At 53.5% G+C, this 19,743-nt stretch overlaps 2 protein-coding genes across 4 annotated transcripts in view; both read left to right on the forward strand.

The window, feature by feature from the left end:
• TCF3 (transcription factor 3) overlaps positions 1–2,408 on the forward strand; it is a gene marked incomplete at its 5' end in the record, with an annotated part of 34,053 nt that extends 31,645 nt beyond the window's left edge. For 2 of the 3 annotated variants that reach the window (XM_079703761.1, XM_079703759.1), the window contains one exon: positions 1,855–2,408. In XM_079703761.1, coding sequence (XP_079559887.1) covers positions 1,855–1,997 — 143 coding nt within the window. In that variant the 3' untranslated portion in view covers positions 1,998–2,408. Of the gene's footprint in view, positions 1–1,413; positions 1,641–1,854 lie in introns of all 3 variants that reach the window. The other variant, XM_079703760.1, reaches the window with a different exon arrangement.
• Positions 2,409–9,079: 6,671 nt separating this feature from the next.
• UQCR11 (ubiquinol-cytochrome c reductase, complex III subunit XI) lies at positions 9,080–12,867 on the forward strand. The gene is made up of 3 exons (XM_079704086.1): positions 9,080–9,179; positions 12,065–12,213; positions 12,713–12,867. The coding sequence occupies exons 1-2, from the start codon at positions 9,130–9,132 to the stop codon at positions 12,183–12,185; spliced, it is 171 nt and encodes a 56-aa protein (XP_079560212.1). The 5' UTR covers positions 9,080–9,129; the 3' UTR covers positions 12,186–12,213; positions 12,713–12,867.
• Positions 12,868–19,743: the final 6,876 nt, after the last annotated feature.

The following is a 19,743-nucleotide window of genomic DNA, read 5'->3' on the forward strand; positions in this document are numbered from 1 at the left end:
ACAGAAGCAGGGGAAGTCTTAACCACTGGACCGCCAGGGAAGTCCCATCCCATTGTTCTCTCTGAAGTGAGAGGAACAGACACTGGACTCCAGCCTTGTAGCCCTGGGCACTTTGGCACAGAACTGTGTCCTGAGACCCCAAAGACCCCACCTGCCCAGCCCTTCCTTCTGAGGAAGCCCAGAGCCCGGCTGGGAGGGACTCGTGTCCCCTGGCTCCCAGAGACTGTCACTGTCGCTCTCGCTCTGAGCAGACACTTCGTGGGGCGCCTGAGCCCATCGGTCCCCACCTGCAGGTGGGGTTCACCCCCCATCCCCAAGGCTGAGTGAGGGTCAGGGAGGCTGTGTGACTCCCTCCAGCTGATTCCTTAACGCCCCCCACCCCACCCCCGCTGCCCCGTTAACCCTTTCTCTCCTGCAGCGCTGTCGCTTGGACCGGAGCTAGGGCCCTGGTCTGCCGCCCACTGTCCCCTGAGCTCTGGGGTTTCCGCGTCCCCATGGCGGCGTGGGCATCACGCCGCGTCCGCCTCCCTGCTCTCTGCCCCCCGTGCTCCCCCACCCTGGCCGCCCACCTCCTCACTCCCACCGGCTGCCCTCCTTACCTCGCACTTGCGCCCGAGCGCTGAAACGGCAGGGCTGCGACCCGGGCCTTTCCTCCCCCACAGCCCCCGTCGGGACTTGAGGGAAGAAAGGGGCCCCGAGGCCTGACTGTCAGTTTGGTCTGCACGCTTGTCCTGAGCTCCGGCCGCCGCCGCCGCCCGCGGGGGTCGCTCAGGCCCGAGGGCAGGGTGGGCGGGCAGGACGGGCTCCCAGGGAAACAGGCAGACGGAGAGGTTGCTTGTGCAGAGCCCCACGCTCCCAGGGCCTGAGCTGGGGTGTGGACCCCGTGGTCAGCTCTCTGAGCCCCTGTTCCAGATTCGTTGGGGGGACTCAACACTGTGCCCGCTGTCCAGCGGTTACAGCACAAGTGCCAGGCCTCAGGGGCCTGCGGGCAGGGCTCAGAGCGGCCACTCAGGCCCAGCTCTTAGGCAGCCAGGGTCCAACGTGGGGCAGGTGCAGTCCTGTGGCGCCCAGGCATGAGGGGTCTCTAGGCTATGAGCTGGTTTGCTTCTGTGGACTCAGTGTCCTGAGCTCTGGGAGCCCCAGGCCCAGCTCTCCTTCGCCCAGCAAGCAGCTGCTCTGAACGGGGAAGGTCGTCATCCGGGGGGGGGGGGCATGGGGCCTCCCTGTTTCCTGGCCAGTCCTGGGCACGGCGAGCGGGCGGGGGCAAGGGCTGCGCCCAGCTCCCTGCAGACGCGCGTGTTGGGGTCAAGGCCCCGCCTCCTGCCAGGCACACGGCATGCGCACTCGCAGCCAGCGGGTGCCCTCCCCACGACCCCCGCTCGGGACTAACGGGGCCCCGGTGCTGTGACCCAGCAGTACGGAGGAGGTGCTGTCCCTGGAGGAGAAAGACCTGAGGGACCGGGAGAGGCGCATGGCCAATAACGCGCGGGAGCGGGTGCGCGTGCGGGACATTAACGAGGCCTTCCGGGAGCTGGGGCGCATGTGCCAGCTGCACCTCAAGTCGGACAAGGCGCAGACCAAGCTGCTCATCCTGCAGCAGGCCGTGCAGGTCATCCTGGGCCTGGAGCAGCAGGTGCGAGGTAGGCGCCCGGGCCGGCCCCGCCCCGCCCTCCCGCCCACCGGGGACCTGAGCCGCCGGCGCCCCCCGACACTCATCCTACTGTTTAGACCCCCGGCCTGCATGGCCTTCTCGGGGACGGGGACAGGTCGAGAGATGGAGCAGCCGTGCGGCCCCCCCCCGTGTCCTTCCTCCCCTGGGGACCCTCTCCCACAGTGCTCTCCGCCTCCCCCCAGAGCGTAACCTGAACCCCAAAGCGGCCTGCTTGAAGCGCCGAGAAGAGGAGAAGGTGTCCGGAGTGGTCGGAGACGCCCAGATGGTGCTGTCGGCCGCCCACCCCGGCCTGGGCGAGGCCCACAACCCTGCCGGGCACATGTGACAGGAACGCCGCCCAGACGAGTGACCCCACCTTGATCTAACCTGGGACAGTCACGCCAGGCGCCCGGTCCCCACCCCACGCAGCCCGTGGTCAGCCTTGAGCCAACACCGCCCTGGGGGCTCCGAAGGCAACACCACCGCCAGGTCTCTGGCCTGATCCTGAAACTGTGTCTCGGCCCTGCTGTCCAGGCCTGGGTGGCAAGGAGCATTGTTTTTGTTTTTGGTATATACACGTTGTCAGACGAGAAAATGAATGCCTTAAGTATAAAACGTGAAGACTCAAACATACCGTTCACAGAAGGGAAATGCTGTGCGGAGCAGCTTGGTCGGCAGCCACCAACCAGCAACTTGTGCCTACGCCTGAGAGTTTTTTCTTTTTTTTTAAGGAAAATAAAAGGAACCTTAGTTATGAGAGGTTTTTTTTTTTTTTTAATTAGAAGAAAATTAGTAAGAATGCCTTTTTTTTTTTAGCTTTTTTTGCATATGTTTTCTAAGCAACAAATTTTTTTGTATAAAAGTCTCGTGTCTTGCTATTTTTGCTGCTGTTTCTAGAAATGAGCATTGCATTTCATGATCAACAAGGTTATTGAAAGTTGTATTAAAAAGACCCCAGGACTTCCCTGGTGGTCCAGTGGTTAACTCTGCGCTCCCAATGCAGGGGGCACGGGTTCAATCCCTAGTCGGGGAGCTAAGATCCCGTGTGCCACGTGGCGTGGCCAAAAAACTTTTAAAAGACCCCGTGTAAACTTGAGGTTCCCCACCCCCTGCCCCGGGAGCCACTGGACCAGGGGTGGCAGGTGCCGTCCAGTTCGGGTTCTAGCGTGGGGGGCTTGCTCTTGTGGTTTTGCTTCCTGTGAAGTAATGAGTGGGCCCTTGCTTGGTGGGGGCCTCCCCTGCCTGATCTCCCCTCAGGAAGGGGGACACCCTGCTGGGGCACCTCCAAGGAGGCAGGGACGCTCCCCTGTCACACAGCCGAAGTTCCTCCCCGCAAACAGCTCTGGTCCCCCAGGCCCCTGCCTGCGGCCTGCCAGCCCCACATCCCTCCAAGTCCTGGGACCTCTCTCAGATGGGACTTTGTGAGGACCAGCATTCCTGGGCCCGGGGCCTGCGTTGCTGAGTATGGTACTGGGGGGCCTCCCTAAACACCCCATCCTTCATTCTCTGAACTCTGGCACAGAAACCCCCTGCTCCCCAAGTGGCCGTCCTGGTGTGGACTGGGGAAGTTACAGGATCCCCCTGCCCAGAAAGGCCCCCAGGCTGTGTGTCTGTCAGAGTTGACGCCCCACTGCAAACCAGGAGGGTGAGCCGCCCTCAGGCCCTGGGCGCCAACTCCCAGGCCTCCCCGAGTAGCCCTCTCTCCCGAGTGTTCAGGGGAACCCACTTGGCTTGGGCTGTCCCAGGTTTAAACAAAGTCCAGGGCGGTTGGTCACCTTACGTGTCACCTGGGCGTGGGGTCAGGCCTGCTGGGGTCTCACCTGCCCTCCCTTTACCCCTTGCAGAGAGGCCTTACGTACCCCCAGGCTGGCTGCGCACACCCCACCCTACCAGCATCCCAGGTGTCTCCCCCAGAACCCCACCCTCACTCCCCGAGTACGGGGGTGGCCTGACTCCTCAAGACTGGAACTCCCCACGGCTGGGGGCCGGGTGCCCCACGGGAAGCTTGAGGGAACCCCAAGGCCAGCACGATCGGGACATCCCAGCTTGGGGCCGGGGCTACCTCCAGGTCCCTGGGATCCCCTGGGGTCTGCCCCTGAGACCGATCAGGGGACTCTCCTTGGTGACTCCCCTGGTCTGTGGGTCTTGTTTCTCTTTGGGGAACCTGCCTCAGTTTCCCTCTGCCTTGGGCCTAACCCACAGACCCAGATGGGCAGGGGCGGAGGAGCCTCTGCGGCCCCCCGAGGCCCACAAACTTTTGAACTGTGTATTACATATATAATTTAAGTTTTATATATTTTATATATATATAATGAGATTAACCCAGCACGGGAAAAAGTAGCCTTGGGGGAGGGGAAGAACCACAATTACGGGGAAAATTGTGCTCTGAGTGCCTCAGGATAACTGATTTTTTTAAAAACAACAAAAAGTTTTTTAAGTAGAATAATTTTATATAAGTGTCAACACAGCTGGCTGAATTCTTTGGGATTTTTAATAACGATCCTCTTTAAAGTCGATTTGGAGACCTGTACATAACAGCACTGTAGCAATAAATGTGACATTTTATGACAATACTCTGCTGTCCCTGGATCTTTCAGCTGCTGTGTGCTTACAGATGAAAAGAGGGGTTGGGAAGGTGGTGCATCCGGTGTTGGTGTCGGTGTAGGTGCTCACTAGGTGGCCTGAGTACATCCCACCAAGGATGGCCCGGGGGGTTGTGGGCTCATCCGCACTGCACATCTCCTGGACAGCTAAAACAGCTCGGCGGGTGGGTGGGCGGGGGGCTTGGAAACCACAGGAATCTGTTCTCACACATTCTGGAGGCCAGATGTCCCAGGTCCAGGTGTGGTAGAGCCGCATTCCCTCCTGACCACCCCCACCCCCACCCCAGGAGAGTCCTTCCTGCCTCTTCCAGCTTCTGGGGGCCCCAGGTGTGCCTCGGTTTGCAGCCGCATCACCCTGATCTCCACCTCCATCTTCAGGTGGCCTCTCCCTGTGTGTTTTGTGTCCAGGTGTCCCTCCTACACACACACCTGTCATTGCCTTAGGGCCGCAAAATCTCTAGCATGACCTCATCTTAACCAATCACATCTGCAAAGACCTTATTTCCAAATAAGGTCCCGTTCACAGGCTGTAGCAGGGGTGGGAGGCGGTCAAGACTTGAACATGTCCTCTTGGGAGGACACAGTTTAGCCCTCAACTGGGGTTTGATGGGGTGGTGGGGAGCAAGGCCGCAGACACCGGGAAAGGTGGCCACGGTGATTCCTTGTTCTAGAAGCAAAGTTCCTCGGGCAGAGCCAGGGACCTGCACTTGGAATAAGGGCTCCAGGGATGTGGAAGCTGACTGGCTCCTGGCGGAAGGCCACACTCCCTGAGTTAGTATGTATGTACGTATGTATGTATGTATGTATGTATGTATGTATGTATGTTAACATCTTTATTGGATCCCAATGCAGGGGGCCCAGGTTCTATCCCTGGTTAGGGAACTAGATCCCACATGCCGCAACTAAGACCTGGCGCGGCCAAATAAATAAATATTAAAAAAATAATAATAAATATTAAAAAATAAATAATGTAATACACCAAAACCCACTGAATGATGCACACTGAATGGGTGAATTGTATGGTGTGTGGATTATATCTCAATAAAGCTGTCTAAAAATATCTTAAAGGTGCCAAAATTCTTATCCGGGGAGGTGTCACCTCTCTGTCCCAGCAGGGGTCGGCTCCAGGGAAATTTCTGGAAGGAGCATCTGCTTGACTCAGGTCAGAGAAATCTGGTGGCAGGGGGTTGGGCACAGGGAAACTGGGGCGGTGGATGTGTGTGTGGCTTGACAGCGCCAGTGGTGTCGCAGGTGTGTTCCTGAGTCCAAGCCTTTCAAAGCCTGCGGCTCCTCATCTGCTGGATGCCCACCGGGCCCTCCAGGGCTGACAGAGAACCCGCAGAGCCCGGTCCTGGAGCAGCCCTGACACCCGCAGGCCAGGGAGGGAAGGGACATGCCTGACTGAGACAGACGGTGCCAGGCTGCAGCAGGGTGATGGGAGCCACAAAAGAAAGGCCCACGTCCTGGCCTGTGAAGGGCACCCTATTTTGAGAAAGGGTCTTTGCAAATGTAATCAAGTTAAGGATCTCAAGATCACCCTGGTTTAGGGTGACCCCCAAATCAATGAGTGTCCTTATAAGAGACAGAAGACAAGAGACACAGAGGAGAAGCCACGTGACAACAGGCTGGAGGGATGCCGCCACAAGCCAAGGGATGCCGGGGGTGGGGGGCGGTGCGGCGGGGTGGCACGGCCCAGAAGCTGGAAGAGGCAAAAAGGACCATTGGAGCCTCCAGAGGGACCACAGCCCTGTGACACCTTGATCTCAGACATATGGCCTCCAGAACTGGAAGAGGATAAACCCCTGTTGCTTTAAGCCACCCAGCTTGTGGTCATTTGTCACGCAGCCATGGGAAATTAATAGCATCTGTGCCCTTTTTTAAAACGGCAAAACATCCAAATGCAACAGGGACTCTTCATACCTCGCTGGTGGGGACACAAACTGATACAAGGACTTTGGAAAAGACTTTGGTGGTGCACCTGAAACTAACATGTTACACGTCAATTACACCTCAACAATAATAAAAGCGTTTGGCAGTTTCTTCTACAGTTAAACATAAGCCTCCCCTACAAGTCAGCCAGCAGCCAGTCCACCCCAGTCATCCACCCAAGAGACACAAAGACACACATCCACACAAAGACCTGGATGCAACTGCTCACTGCAGATTCCTTTCCCATCGCCAAAACGTGGAAACAACCCAAATGTCCTTCAACAGGTCAGTGGGGAAACACAAGGGTCCACCCACTCCATGGACCACGACTCAGGAGAAGGAATGAACCACTGACAGAAACAATGGCTTGGATGCTTCAAAATAGCTACGCTGCGTGGACAAAGCCAGACACAAAAGAGAACATACTCTATGATTCTCGGTAGAAAAGTCTAGAAAATGCAGACTAATTCGCAGTAGCGTGGTTGTAGGGGCTGGAGGGGGGAGTGGGTGGGGTCCCAAAGGGGCAGGAGGAAACTTCCAGGGGACGAGGGGGAGGTGTTCATTATCTCCACAGTGTGATGGTTTCACGGGTGTGCACATATGTCGAAATACCAAGTTGTATGTTTTAAATACGTGCATTTTTGTAGGTCAAGTATACATCGGTAAAGTTGTAAAAACTGTAAAAGAAAAGAATCCAACAGATGAACGGATAAACACCATGTGGTCCCTCCACACACGGGAGCATCACTCAGCCATGAAAAGGGGTGAAGCACTGACACTCGCTACAACGTGGATGGACTCTGAGAACACGATGCTCAGTGAGAGAAGCCAGACACAGAAGGACACACAGTGTGTGATTCCATTGATGGGAAACGTCCAGAACAAGCAGATGCATAGACAGAGAGTGAATTCCTGGTTGTCAAGGGCTGGGAAGGGGGTGGGGGGTGGGATGACTGCTGATGAGGACAGGGCTTCTATTGGGGTGATGGAATGTTCTGGAATTAGATGGAGGTGGTGGTCACACAACCTTGTGAATGTACTAAAGGCCACTGAATTCTACACTTTACAATGGTTAATTGTATGTTATGTGAATTTCACATTGATGAAAACAAGAAAAGTCGTTCCGTTTCCTGAGGGCCAGACAGGGAACCTGCATGGAACCCAGGAGGCCAGGGCAGAGGGCCAGCAGGGTGCGAGGGGGGCCAACCGTTCTTGCTTATCCACCATCTCTTCTGGTCACAGAATCCTGGCATTCTCTTTTGGGGATCCTCCTCCAATTTCAGCCCACATCCTCAAATGAAAGGGGCCAACTCTGCCCTGTTTCCACAGCACGTGAATGAGAACCAGCTTAGGGGCATTTTCTGTGATTATTGGGAAAGAGGTGCCATCTTCCTGCAAGAGTTGCTGGAATGTCAGCCAAGAGTTTCTGGGTGCCTCTGCTCAGAGTTCACCACAGAGTAAGGGCAACACAGAGGAAAGAAGAGCTGAGAGATAGAGAGAAGATTCATAATGATATTGCTAGACTCCTGGATGCAGCTGTGCCTGAAGCCATCTAACATGCCACAGAACTTCCTTCTGTTCTTTTAAGCCAGTTTTTGTTCTTCGCTTATCACTTGAAACGAAAAGCATTCTGCCTTGTGAGCTGAAGTGCATTAAGCAGAAGGAACAATGAGGCAGAGCTTCAGAAACTGCTGGATCCAGGACCTGCAACCCCAAGGCCTCTATGCCCACCTCTGCTCATCTTTTCACACAGGTCTATTCTCTGTCTCATGATTTCTAATCTCTGTCTCAGATTCTACAATCTCCAGGGTGGCCCCTACATCCCATTTTCTAAGTTTCCATCGAGGACAGAGACTTAATTCAGGTCCTCTCTGATCCCAAGCTCAAAAATCCCAGGGCAACTGGAAAGGCGGAGAAACAATGTCCAACTCAATAGCAACGAGCACCCCTCCTGCCCAGACCGTGGTCTCCAGCCAACCCCCTGGTCGGAGGCCAGGGCTAGGTGAGAACCTGCAGCCCTCTGGGAACCGCAGTCTTGGAGGGTGCCTAGGGGCTGATCCCAGCAGGATGGGCTGGGCTGGGCAGACAAACCCCACGGTGTCCAGTCCGCATCTCCAAGCCTGCATTCGACGCTGGGACCCCGGAGGCGGTGAAAGGAGAAGGCGAGCCCGAGCGAGCCTGGGGCGGCGGCGGAAAGCAGAGGGAGGAGGACCCACCTGTCCTGGGTCCATCAGCTAACAGGTGGCATCCTGAATGTTGACAGCTCGAGGAACCAGGCCTCCCTCTGCTGCCGGAATGAGGAATCACTCCCAATCGAAACGTGCAAACAATTTCCCACCGAGCCTCCGAGCAACAGACAACAAAATGCCAGCAAACCGAGGCTCGGGCAAGCGCTGTCATCTGGCCAAGATCCCACACACAGCGAGTCCAGTGACAACGCCTAATTCCTTCAAAAGGGAGTTCAAATCCCACCCTTCCCCTCTGTGCGACTCCGGGCTTAACCCTTCTCCGTTTGGCCTGTTTCTTTAACTGTAAATAAAGTTCTGGCACGTAATAAGGACACAAACTCACCAGTCAAATGTCGCGGGCCACACTTAGTCGCTGGACGTTGCGCAGCTTGGGGCCACTCTGACCGCCAGAGCGGAGAGGAAGACCCGCGTCCCTACGTCACGTGGTCAGAAAGCCCAGCCTCCCGAGCCCGCCCACTCTAGTCTGCGTTCTTCAGACCCTCCCCGGAAGTGAGTGCAAATATTTTCCGAGTCTGCGCGCGCAGCGGCGGCGGTCCCCGGATCTCGCGCGGTCAGCCCGCCTGGGCTGGGCTGGGCGGCTGGGCAGGGCAGGGCGGGGCGGGGCCTCCCTGCGGGCCTGCGCGCAGCGGCTGCCGCGCCTGCGCAGTGCATCCGAGCCGGCGGGGCCAGGGTCACCCTGAGGTGGGACGGCGCCGCTATGTTGGAAAGGTTCGTGGCCCCGCGCTACCGCCAGCTGGCCAGAAACTGGTGAGGATGCGACTACCGCCCCCGGACCCCTTGTCCTCCCAGGTCCCAAATGGGGAAACTGAGTCACAGAGCGGCGGCACGGTCTGCCCCGCGCGTGGCTGGCCCCCGACCCTGAGGCGCTTTGCCTGGGGGCCGCGATGGTGCCCACCCAGTCCGCGCCCAGCACCCCCGGCTCAGCTCCTGGGGCTGGAAACTGACCCTGTGCGCTCCTGGCTTTGCTTTTGTTTGACGTTGTTGTGAAGCCGAAGGCTGCGCCTGTCCTTGACTGACCCCCGTGGGAGGCGGGTGGGATGGGGGTGACCCCACGTGGCAGCCGGGATTGGGGAGCCCACGACGTGAGGCGCTGAGAAACAGGGGGCCTGTACTCCGCAGTCGTGTCCCTGAGCCCCGGCAGGGAGAGTGATGGGTGGGGGCTGTCCCTGGACAGTGGCGCCGGCAGAGACCTTCGAGTGGACAGTGACAGTGGCGCTTTACAGCTGGAGCGACCCAGGCTCAGGACGAAAGGCCGTCGCTGGCGTCGGGTGGGACCGCCAGCGGCCCCTGCAGCCCCTACCGCGGGCGGCTCGAGCCTCCGGGCGCTGTCGGTCCGTCCCCATCTGCGCATGGTCAGAGCAGCGACCCCCTCATCCAGGGTTTCGTTCAGTCGGCAGCAGCACCCACTGAGCACCTGGTGTGTGCTCGCACCTACCACTGAGTCGGGTGCCAGAGACACAGCGATAAACGGAACCTTCCTGGCTGACGCTCTAGGTCGTGGACCAGAAAAAATTAAAGCGATGTGATCCATGGCATGAGGTTGATGTAAAGTAATAAAGGGGGTGGGTGCAGCCCTGTCCCACCCACACTGGCTTCCGGAGGCCAGGAAGCGGGACTCACCCCCAGGAGACACTGTGGAGTTGTGGGGTCTCAGGCTCGGAGCATCCGCGCTCACCAGCTGGGTAATCTGCACTCAGCTCCTCCCCGAGCCCTGGGCGTCTTCCTGTGAGGAGGGGGAGGAGAGGTGGTGAGGGTGTAACGAAATCCCACGAGGGACTGTCAGCAGCATCATCACCTTCGGTGCCCCGTGGAGGTCAGGTGTGTGGCCACCTCCCTCTCTGTGAGCTTCACAGTGCCCCAAGGGGAGTGGCCAGGATGATTGCGGGAGTGGGGGGGGGCGGTGGAGGCCTCCCTGAGGGCAGGCTCCTCTGACATCAACACCCCTCAAAGCTGTTGGGCTGTGAGAGGAAAGATTCCCTCTCTGTTCGTGACACCTGCCCCAGAGCCTGTTCCAAAAGCAGCAGTAACCCGGGACCCCTTCAAGGCGCAAAGTTGAGTTGTACGGGCCTCTCCCCAGGGTCTCCCCAGGGAGCAGGGGGTGTCGTTGGTGAGGCAGGTCGGGGAGGGGGTGTTGCTGCTTCCATCTCTCTACCCCAACACCCCAGGCCCATGGGCTATGGCGATCCGGTGAAGTGGGCACCCATGCACAAATTCTGCCCCTGCACAGACCAGCGATGGAGCCTGTGACAGTTCTCTGTCGCTGCATAACAAAGAGCCCACCAAACGCAGCAGCTTTGCAGACATTCATTATCAGTTACTGTGGGTCAGGAATTGGAACACAGCTGAGTCCCCTGCTCAGTGTCTCATCTGAAGGCTTTACTGGAGGATGTGTTTCCAGGTCACACCTGTGGTTGCAGCAGGGGGCCACCCTCAGTCCTCTGACACAGGGGCCCCTCTACAGGGCAGCTCACAAACTAGCAGCTGGCTCCCCGCAGAGAGGTAAGAGCAAATGAGCACACCCTGACAGAGCCAGTCTCTAAAAGCCCATCTCAGAAGTGACATTCCCTCGCGGTCCAGTGGTTAGGACTCGGCGCCTTCGCTGCCGGGGCCTGGGTTCAATCCCTGGTCGGGTAACTAAGATCCCGCAAGCCGTGTGGCACGGCCAAAGAAAACCAAACCAAAACGAAAGAAGTGACAGCCCATCATCTCTCGTATTTGATTCATCAGAGGCGAGTGACTGGATCCTGCCGACCTCAAGGGGAGGGGCTGTACAGGGGTGTGAACACCAGGAGGTGGGACTGTTGGGGCCATCCTGGACCCTGCCCATCACTGGACGTACATGTGGAGTGTGGTGGTCTTGGAGTCCCTGCCTCGGCTCTGCACCCGGTGGGCTGTGTGTCCCGGGGGCATGGCTTGCCCTCTGTGCCTTGGTCTCATCTGTGAGACAGGGACCCTGATAACTCACACCTCCCTCAGTCCATTGGCTGTCTCAGGGATCTAGCTGCCGCAAACCACGTTAACGTGCCTACCTGCAAAGTTAAGATATCCTTATGCTTTACAAGCTTGGGCTTTTTCTTTTTTTAGTGGAATTCCTCAAATAAAACCTTAAGCAGGGACTTCCCTGGCGGCGCAGTGGTTAAGAGTCTGCCTGCCAGTCGGGTTCGAGCCCTGGTCCAGGAAGATCCCACATGCCACGGAGCAACGAAGCCTGTGCGCCACAACTACTGAGCCTGCGCTCTACAGCCTGCGAGCCACAACTACTGAGCCCACGTGCCTGGAGCCCGTGCTCCGCAACGAGAGAAGCCACCGCAATGAGAAGACCGTGCACCGCAACTAGAGAAAGCCCGCATGCAGCAACGAAGACCCAGTGCAGCCAAAAATAAATAAATAAATTTACTAAAAAAACAAAAGAATAAAACCTCATGCATATCCTAATATGAAGGCAGCTGGGAATGGAGTTGACTCAGGGTCACCTGCCTGGTGCCTGCCCTCGGGGTCATCAGCATGATGTGTCCACATGCTGGGCAGGGCCAGGTGCATGGGGGGTGGGGGGTGGGCACCTGATAAACGGCAGCTTGGGATGGGGGGATCCGGCCACGCTACCAGGTGAGGCCTGACCCCCGTTCTTGCAGGTTACCCACAGTGGGCACGTGGGGCACCGTGGGAGCCATGGGGCTGGTGTGGGCCACTGACTGGCGGCTGATTCTGGACTGGGTGCCCTACATCAACGGCAAGTTCAAGAAGGACGATTAATTAAACCCATCCCCCTCGGACCCCTCCGGTAAGTTTCAGCAGCTGTCGGCTGGTGTAGCCCGGGATTCCTGAGCAGCAGAGGAGCAGTGTTCCCCGCAGGTCCAGGGCTGGGCCGGCAGGTGTCGGGGGCTCACCTGGAGAACCCTGCCTGAGGGCGGAGCCCTGCACTAGCCTCCTGCCTGGTGGCGCAGAGCTGCCAGCCAGCAGCCTTGGTTTGTGGGGCTGGGGAGTGGGCGCTGCCCCTTGGGGCTCAGTCCTGGAGGCTGAGCCTGCACCCTGGGTGGGACGGAGGGATGCCCCGTTTTACAGACAGGAAAGTGGAGGCTGGCCTCCCTGGGCGGGCTGCTATGAGCACTGACGAGCCCGGCGCTGTGCTGCCCACCTGACAGCCCAGAGTGCACGTGCATCCCCATTTCACAGACTCCTAAGTGGCACACCCAGATCTGGTGTTAGAGCCTGTCTGTGGCGTCTGTGCTCTTACTGGGCGCTCAGCATCTGCTGCTCACCCTGCTTCGTTCCCCCTCCAGGTGTCTGGTGGTGCTGCCCCCTTCCAGCTGCATCTGGAACGGCCCAGGCTCTTGGGATTGACCTCGAGGAAATACACGGCGCGAGTTAGGTTTCCTGCGTTGGTGGAAATAGCTTTGGTGTGTGAACACACACGGCATTAAACCTCACTCTGAAACCTGCTGGCCTGCACGTGCTCATGCTGGGGCTTGGTTGGTTATGTTGACTGCAGGCCCAGGGGCCCAGATGACCCGGGGAGGCTTTCAACTCCAAAACTGCAAATCTGCAGTTTCCCAGTGGCTGGCAGACATGGTTTGATTACTTCAGATGTTTAGTGGATAATACCTGCACGGGGTTTTTATCGATCGCTGCCTTAACAAGTTATCCTTGACCTAGTGGCTCAAGACAAACATTATCTCTCAGTGAGAATTTGGGAGTGATCTGTCTGGGGGGTTCTTGGCTGAGGGTCCCTCATGAGGTTGCAGTAGAGGCATCGGCTGCATGATGAAGCGTGGCACCGGGGTGGGGTGGGGAGTCAGGGCTTCCAGGAGGCCCCCTCACTTGGCTCCTCCCCACATGGGCCTCCCAGACGCTGCTTGAGCCTCTCTACTACACAGCAGCCCGAGAGCAGGCAGGGAAGAGCCTCTGTGCTTTTTATGACCTACTCAGGACTCTCAGGCCATCCCCTGCTCCACACCTTATTCGGGAGGAGAATTAGGCTCTGTGTCTTGAAGGAGGAACATCAGAACCTGTAGACGTGTTAAACCATCACCGGGGATACAAAAATGAGCGGGTACACGAGGATATACTGCATACAGGCAGTTCCCTCCAACTCCTGCCAAGTTCTGGAAAATTCTAGAAACGTTCTATTTGTGAAGAAGAGCTGTTTTATTAGTCTGTCTGGGCTGCCACAACAAAGCACAGGCCAGGCAGCTTAAGCTACACAATGCACGTCTCACAGTTCTGGAGGCTGGAAGTCTGAGCTCAGTTCTGGCAGGGTTGGTTCCTGGCGAGGGCCCGCCTCCTGGCCTGCAGACAGCCCCCTTCTCACTGCATCCTCACGTGACCTCTCCTTGACGTGAGCAAGTGAGCTCTCCAGGGACTCTTAGGACATGCTAATTCTAGGGGACCAGGGCCACACCCTTCTGACCTCATTTAACCTTAATTGTTTCTGGGAGGCCATCTCCACATGCAGCCACACTGGGGGTTAGGGTGTCAGCATATACATTTCAGGGAGACGCTTTCAGTCCACAGCAGCTTTGTATATTTTAACACAAGTAGTGGCATGTTTTACACACTTTTCTGCACAAACATTTTCCACCTATGGCTTATTTCCTGGAAGCCATGCCACTTTGGAAAGCACAGCATCATGAAAAAGTCTACAAATAAGGGATTTCCCTGGTGGTCCAGTGGTTAAGAATCCACCTTCCAGTGCAGGGGTTGCAGGTTCGATCTTAGTTCAGGGAACTAAGATCCCACATGCTGTGGGACAACTAAGCCTGTGTGCCCCAACCAGAAGCCTGCAACGAAAGATCCTGCGTGCCACAACTAAGACCCAAAGCAGCCAAATAAATAAAAAAAAATTTTTAATAAATATTTTTTAAAAGTCTGCAAACAAATGCTGGAGAGGGTGTGGAGAAAAGGGAACCCTCCTACACTGTTGGTGGGAATGTAAACTGGAGCAGCCACTATGGAGAACAGTTTGGAGGTTCCTTTAAAAACTAAAAATAGAATTACCATATGATACAGTGATTCCACTCCTAGGCATATATCTGGAAAAGATGAAAACACTAATTCAAAAAGATACATGGAAGGCTTTCCTGGTGGTGCAGTGGTTAAGAATCCGCCTGCCGGGCTTCCCTGGTGGTGCAGTGGTTGAGAGTCCGCCTGCTGATGCAGGGCACGCGGGTTCGTGCCCCGGTCCGGGAGGATCCCACATGCCGTGGAGCGGCTGGGCCCGTGAGCCATGGCTGCTGGGCCTGCGCGTCCGGACCCTGTGCTCCGCAACGGTAGAGGCCACAACAGTGAGAGGCCCGCATACCACAAAAAAAAAAAAAAAAAAGAATCTGCCTGCCAATGCAGGGAACACAGGTTTGAGCCCTGGTCCGGGAAGATACCACCTGTCGCAAAGCAACTAAGCCTGTGCGCCACGACTACTGAGCCTGCGCTCTAGAGCCCGCGAGCCACAACTACTGAGCCTGCGCTCTAGAGCCCGTGCGCCACAACTACTGAAGCCCGCATGCCTAGGGCCCGTGCTCCGCAACAAGAGAAGCCACCACAGTGAGAAGCCCGCGCACCGCGACAAAGAGTAGCCCCCACTTCCCGCAACTAGAGAAAGCCTGCGCACAGCAACAAAGACCCAATGCAGCCAAAAATAAATAAACACATTTATTGAAAGAAAAAAAAAAGATACATGGACCCCAGTGTTCATAGCAACACTAGTTAAAATAGCCAAGACATGGAAGCAACCTAAATGTCCATTGACAGAGGAATGGATAATGTGGTACATATACACAATGGACTATTACTCAGCCATAAAAAAGGATGAAGTATTGCCATTTGCAGCCACATGGATGGATCTAGAGATTATCATACTAAGTGAAGTAAGCCAAAAAAAGACAAATATCATATGATATCACTTATATGTGGAATCTAAAAAGATGATACAAATGAACTTATTTACAAAACAAATAGGCTCACAGAAAACAAATTTATGGTTACCAAAGGGGAAAGGGGGGAAGGGAGGGATAAATTAGGAGTTTGGGATGAACATACACACACTGCTATACATGAAACAGATAAACAACAAGGACATACTCTATAGCACAGGGAGCTATAGTCAATATCTTATAATAAACCATAATGAAAAATATGAAAAAAATATACATACATGTGTATAACTGAATCACTTTGCTGTACACCTGAAACTAACACATTATAAATCTACAATTCAATTAAATTAAAAAAAACACAGCATCCTCAGTTTTTAAACGGCTGCCTGGTACCAACATTTACTAACCAGTCTATTAGCAAAGGACATTCATTTCCTGTCATTTGCCATTATAACAGTATCTGTGGAGTGATGTTATTTCAGACATAAATGAATAGATGCCACTTAAATACCTATAAGTGATGGATTCTGAGATAAGTTACTCAATTAAAAAAAAATTTCTAACTCATGCAGATGTGGACAGTCCCACAGCCCCCCATCAAAGCCTGAAACAAAAGGAAATGTGAGCCCCTATACACGGGTTTTTATGTATTTTTGTAATGGCTAATGGTTTTAATGAAAATATCTGAGTTTGCTTCTGTGAAAGCCAAAAAAGTAAAATTCTAATAACTTCAGGTTCGGGTTAAGTACAGTATTTAGGCTTAAACTTCTGTGAGTTTTCATACAACTCCTTTTCAACATTTCAATACTTTTTCAACCACTTCAGTGTTCAGGGAGGGGAAAGTTAACCATCAAAAACTACATAAAGGACTTCCCTGGTGGTGCAGTGGTTAAGAATCCACTTGCCAATGCAGGGGACACGGGTTCGAGCCCTGGTCCGGTACGATCCCACATGCTGCAGAGCAACTAAGCCCGTGCGCCACAACTACCGAGGCTGTGCTATAGAGCCCACGAGCCACAACTACTGAAGCCTGTGTGTCTAGAGCCCGTGCTCTGCAACAAGAGAAGCCACCGCAATGAGAAGCCCATGCACTGCAACAAAGAGTAGCCCCCGCTCGCCGCAACTAGAGAAAGCCCGCACGAAGCAACAAAGACCCAACGCAGCCAAAAATATATAAATAAACTTATTTAAAAAAAAACGACATAAAAACATATTGTATAAAGGGGGACTTCCCTGGCAGTCCAGTGGTTAAGACTCTGTGCTTCCAATGCAGGGGGTGTGGGTTCCCCTGGTCGGGGAACTAAGATCCCACATGCTGCGCTGAGTGGCCAAAAAATAAATTAAAATGAAATTAAATTAAAAAATAACTAAATAAAATAAAAATACCTTCCTATAATGTCTTGTACTAAGTTGGTGTTCAGTAAATATTGCCTTAAAAAATGTATAAAGGGCGTATCTTCCTCATTTTGTCTCACTTTAAAATGGCACAGTACTGTTCAATCTGTATTTAAATTTTTTACATTTTATATACAAATAGCTCCTACAATTCAATAACAAAAAAAAACAATCCAATCGAAAAATGGGCAGAAGACCTAAATAGATATTTCTCCAAAGATGGCCAATAGGCACACAAAAAGATGCTTAACATCGCTAATTATTAGAGAAATGAAAATCAAAACCACAGTGAGTTACCACCTCACACCAGTCAGAATGGCCATCATTAAAAAGTCTACAGGGCCTCCCTGGTGGCGCAGTGGTTGAGAGTCCGCCTGCCGATGCAGGGGATACGGGTTCGTGCCCCGGTCTGGGAGGATCCCATATGCCGCGGAGCGGCTGGGCCCGTGAGCCATGGCTGCTGAGCCTGCGCATCCGGAGCCTGTGCTCCGCAACGGGAGAGGCCACAACAGTGAGAGGCCCGCATACCACAAAAAAAAAAAAAAAAAAAAAAAAAAAAAAAGTCTACAAATAATAAATGCTGGAGAGGGTGTGGAGAAAAGGGAACCCTCCTACACTGTTGGTGGGAATGTAAATTGGTGCAGCCACTATGGAGAACAGTATGGAGGTTCCTTAGAAAACTAAAAATAGGGACCTTCCTGGCAGTCCAGTGGTTAGGACTCCGTGCTTTTACTGCTGAGGGCCCCGGTTCAATCCCTGGTCGGGGACCTAAAATCCCACAAGCCGCATGGTGTGGCCAAACAAAAACAAAAAATAGAATTGTCATATGATCCAGCAATCCCACTCCTGGGCATATACCAGACAAAACTATCCTTTGAAAAGTTACAGGCACCCCAATGTTCATAGCAGCATTATGTACAATTGCCAAGACATGGAAGCAACATAAATGTCCATCGACAGATGAATGGATAAAGAAGTTGTGGTACATATACAATGGAATACTACTCAGCCATCAAAAAGAATAATGCCATTTGCAGCCAACAGGGATGCAACTAGAGATTGTCATACTAAGTAAGTCAGAAAGAGAAAAGACAAATACCATATGATACCACTTATATGTGGAATCTAAAATACAACACAAATGAACATATCTACAAAACAAAAACAGACACAGAGGAAAAAACTTGTGATTGCCAAGGGTGGGGAGGGATGGAGTGGGAGTTTGGGATTAGCAGATGCAAACTATTATATATAGGATGGATAAATAGCAAGTTCCTACTATATAGCACAGAGAAATACATTCAATATCCTGTGATAAACCATAATGGAAAAGAATATGAAAAATATATATATGTATGACTGAGTCACTTTGCTGTATAGCGGAAATTAAACACAACATTGTAAATCAACTATACTTCAATAAAATTTTAAAATTTTTTGACATTTTGTTCATCATGGATTTTTTGCATTCATTTCGGATTGTTAAAATATTGCATTAACTGCCATTAATCTTGAAGTTTTTGGCGCCCACTAAATTTTCTGCCCAAGGTAAGTGCCATGAATGCCTCATATTAGCTTGCAGGAATGCTTGGCTGAGGACATCTGTGGTTGTCACGACTCAGGGGGGTCTCCTGGCATGAGTGGGCGGGACCAGGGATGCTGCTCCACACCCTGCAGTGCCCAGGATGACCCCACAGAGAATGCACTGGCCCCAATGGCAGCAGTTGCAGGGCAGAGAGACCCTGCCTCCGAAAGTCTTTTCAAGGTCCTCACATGGCACCTCCTGGTTTAATTTCTATCTTTCACCTTGTGGAGACGGGCAGAAGGCGTCTGCTTGGGGACTGGGCCAGCAGGCCTGGGCAAAGAGTTTATTTCAAAGGAGCAGCGCCCAGCCCAACGGGAGAGGAGCTGGGCAGCCCCCATCCCTCCCATCCAGGCCTCCTGGCCTCTCGTCTCTGCATCTGCCGCCAGCACCCTGGGTCACGGCCACCCTCCCGGCCAGGCCTCTGGACCAGTCCCTTGAGGATAGTCCTTGGCTCGGGCCAAGTAACACCCAGAGACCCACTGTCTATGCTCTGGGGTCAGCCTGGGCCTGAGGGGGTCAGATTCCCTGAGAAGCAAGTGAGACCGGTGGGGCTGGTTTTTGAGGTGGAGGCGTTGCATTTCCATCATCCAACCATGAGGTCAAATCCAACATCACGTGTCCATGGGTACACGACTGTCAAAACCCAGAAAATAACAAAGGAGGATGTGGAGAAATCAGAGCCTTTGTTCACTGCTAGTGGGAATGGGAAATGGAGCAGCCACAGTGGACAACAGTCTGGCAGTTCCTCAAAAAATTAAACATAGGGAAACAGGCACATGAAAAGATGCTCAGCATCACTAATCATCAGAAAAATGCCAATCAAAATCACAATAAGGTATCACCTCACACCTGTCAGAATGACTATTATCTAAAAGTCTACAAATAAAAAATGTTGGTGAGAATGTTGTGGAGAAAAGGGAATCCTCCTACACTGTTGGGGGGACTGTAAATTGGTGCAGCCACTATGGAGAACAATAAGGACGTTTCTGCAAAAACTAAAAACAGAAGTACCATATGACCCAGGAATTCCACTCCTGGGTATATATCCAAAAGAAACAAAAACACTAATTCAAAAAGATACATGCACCCCAGTGTTCAGAGCAGCACTATTTACAATAGCAAAGACACGGAAACAACCTAAGTGTCCAGCAACAGATGAATGGATAAAGATGTGGTACATATATATATTAGAATATTACTCACCTATAAAAAAGGAAATTTTGCCATTTGCATCAACATGGATGGATCTGGAAGGTATTACACTCAGTGAAATAAGTCAGACAAAGATAAATACTTTATGATACTGGTCATCTATGGAATCTAAAAAATACAGCAAACTAGTGAATAAAACAAAAAAGCAGCAGACTCACAGATACAGAGAACAAACTAGTGGTTACCAGTGGAGGGAGAGAGGGGCAACATGGGGGTTGCGGGTGGGAGGTACAAACAGTTGGGTGTAAGA

The sequence above is a fragment of the Hyperoodon ampullatus genome (assembly GCF_949752795.1).
Source record: "Hyperoodon ampullatus genome assembly, chromosome: 4".
Lineage (NCBI taxonomy): Eukaryota > Metazoa > Chordata > Mammalia > Artiodactyla > Ziphiidae > Hyperoodon > Hyperoodon ampullatus.

Bases quoted from the DNA above. Each gene is read 5' to 3' on its own strand.
- UQCR11 (XM_079704086.1), top strand. From the start codon at position 9,130: ATGTTGGAAAGGTTCGTGGCCCCGCGCTACCGCCAGCTGGCCAGAAAC. The intron at 9,180-12,064 runs GTGAGGATGCGA...CCGTTCTTGCAG, and splicing joins CGCCAGCTGGCCAGAAACTG to GTTACCCACAGTGGGCACGT.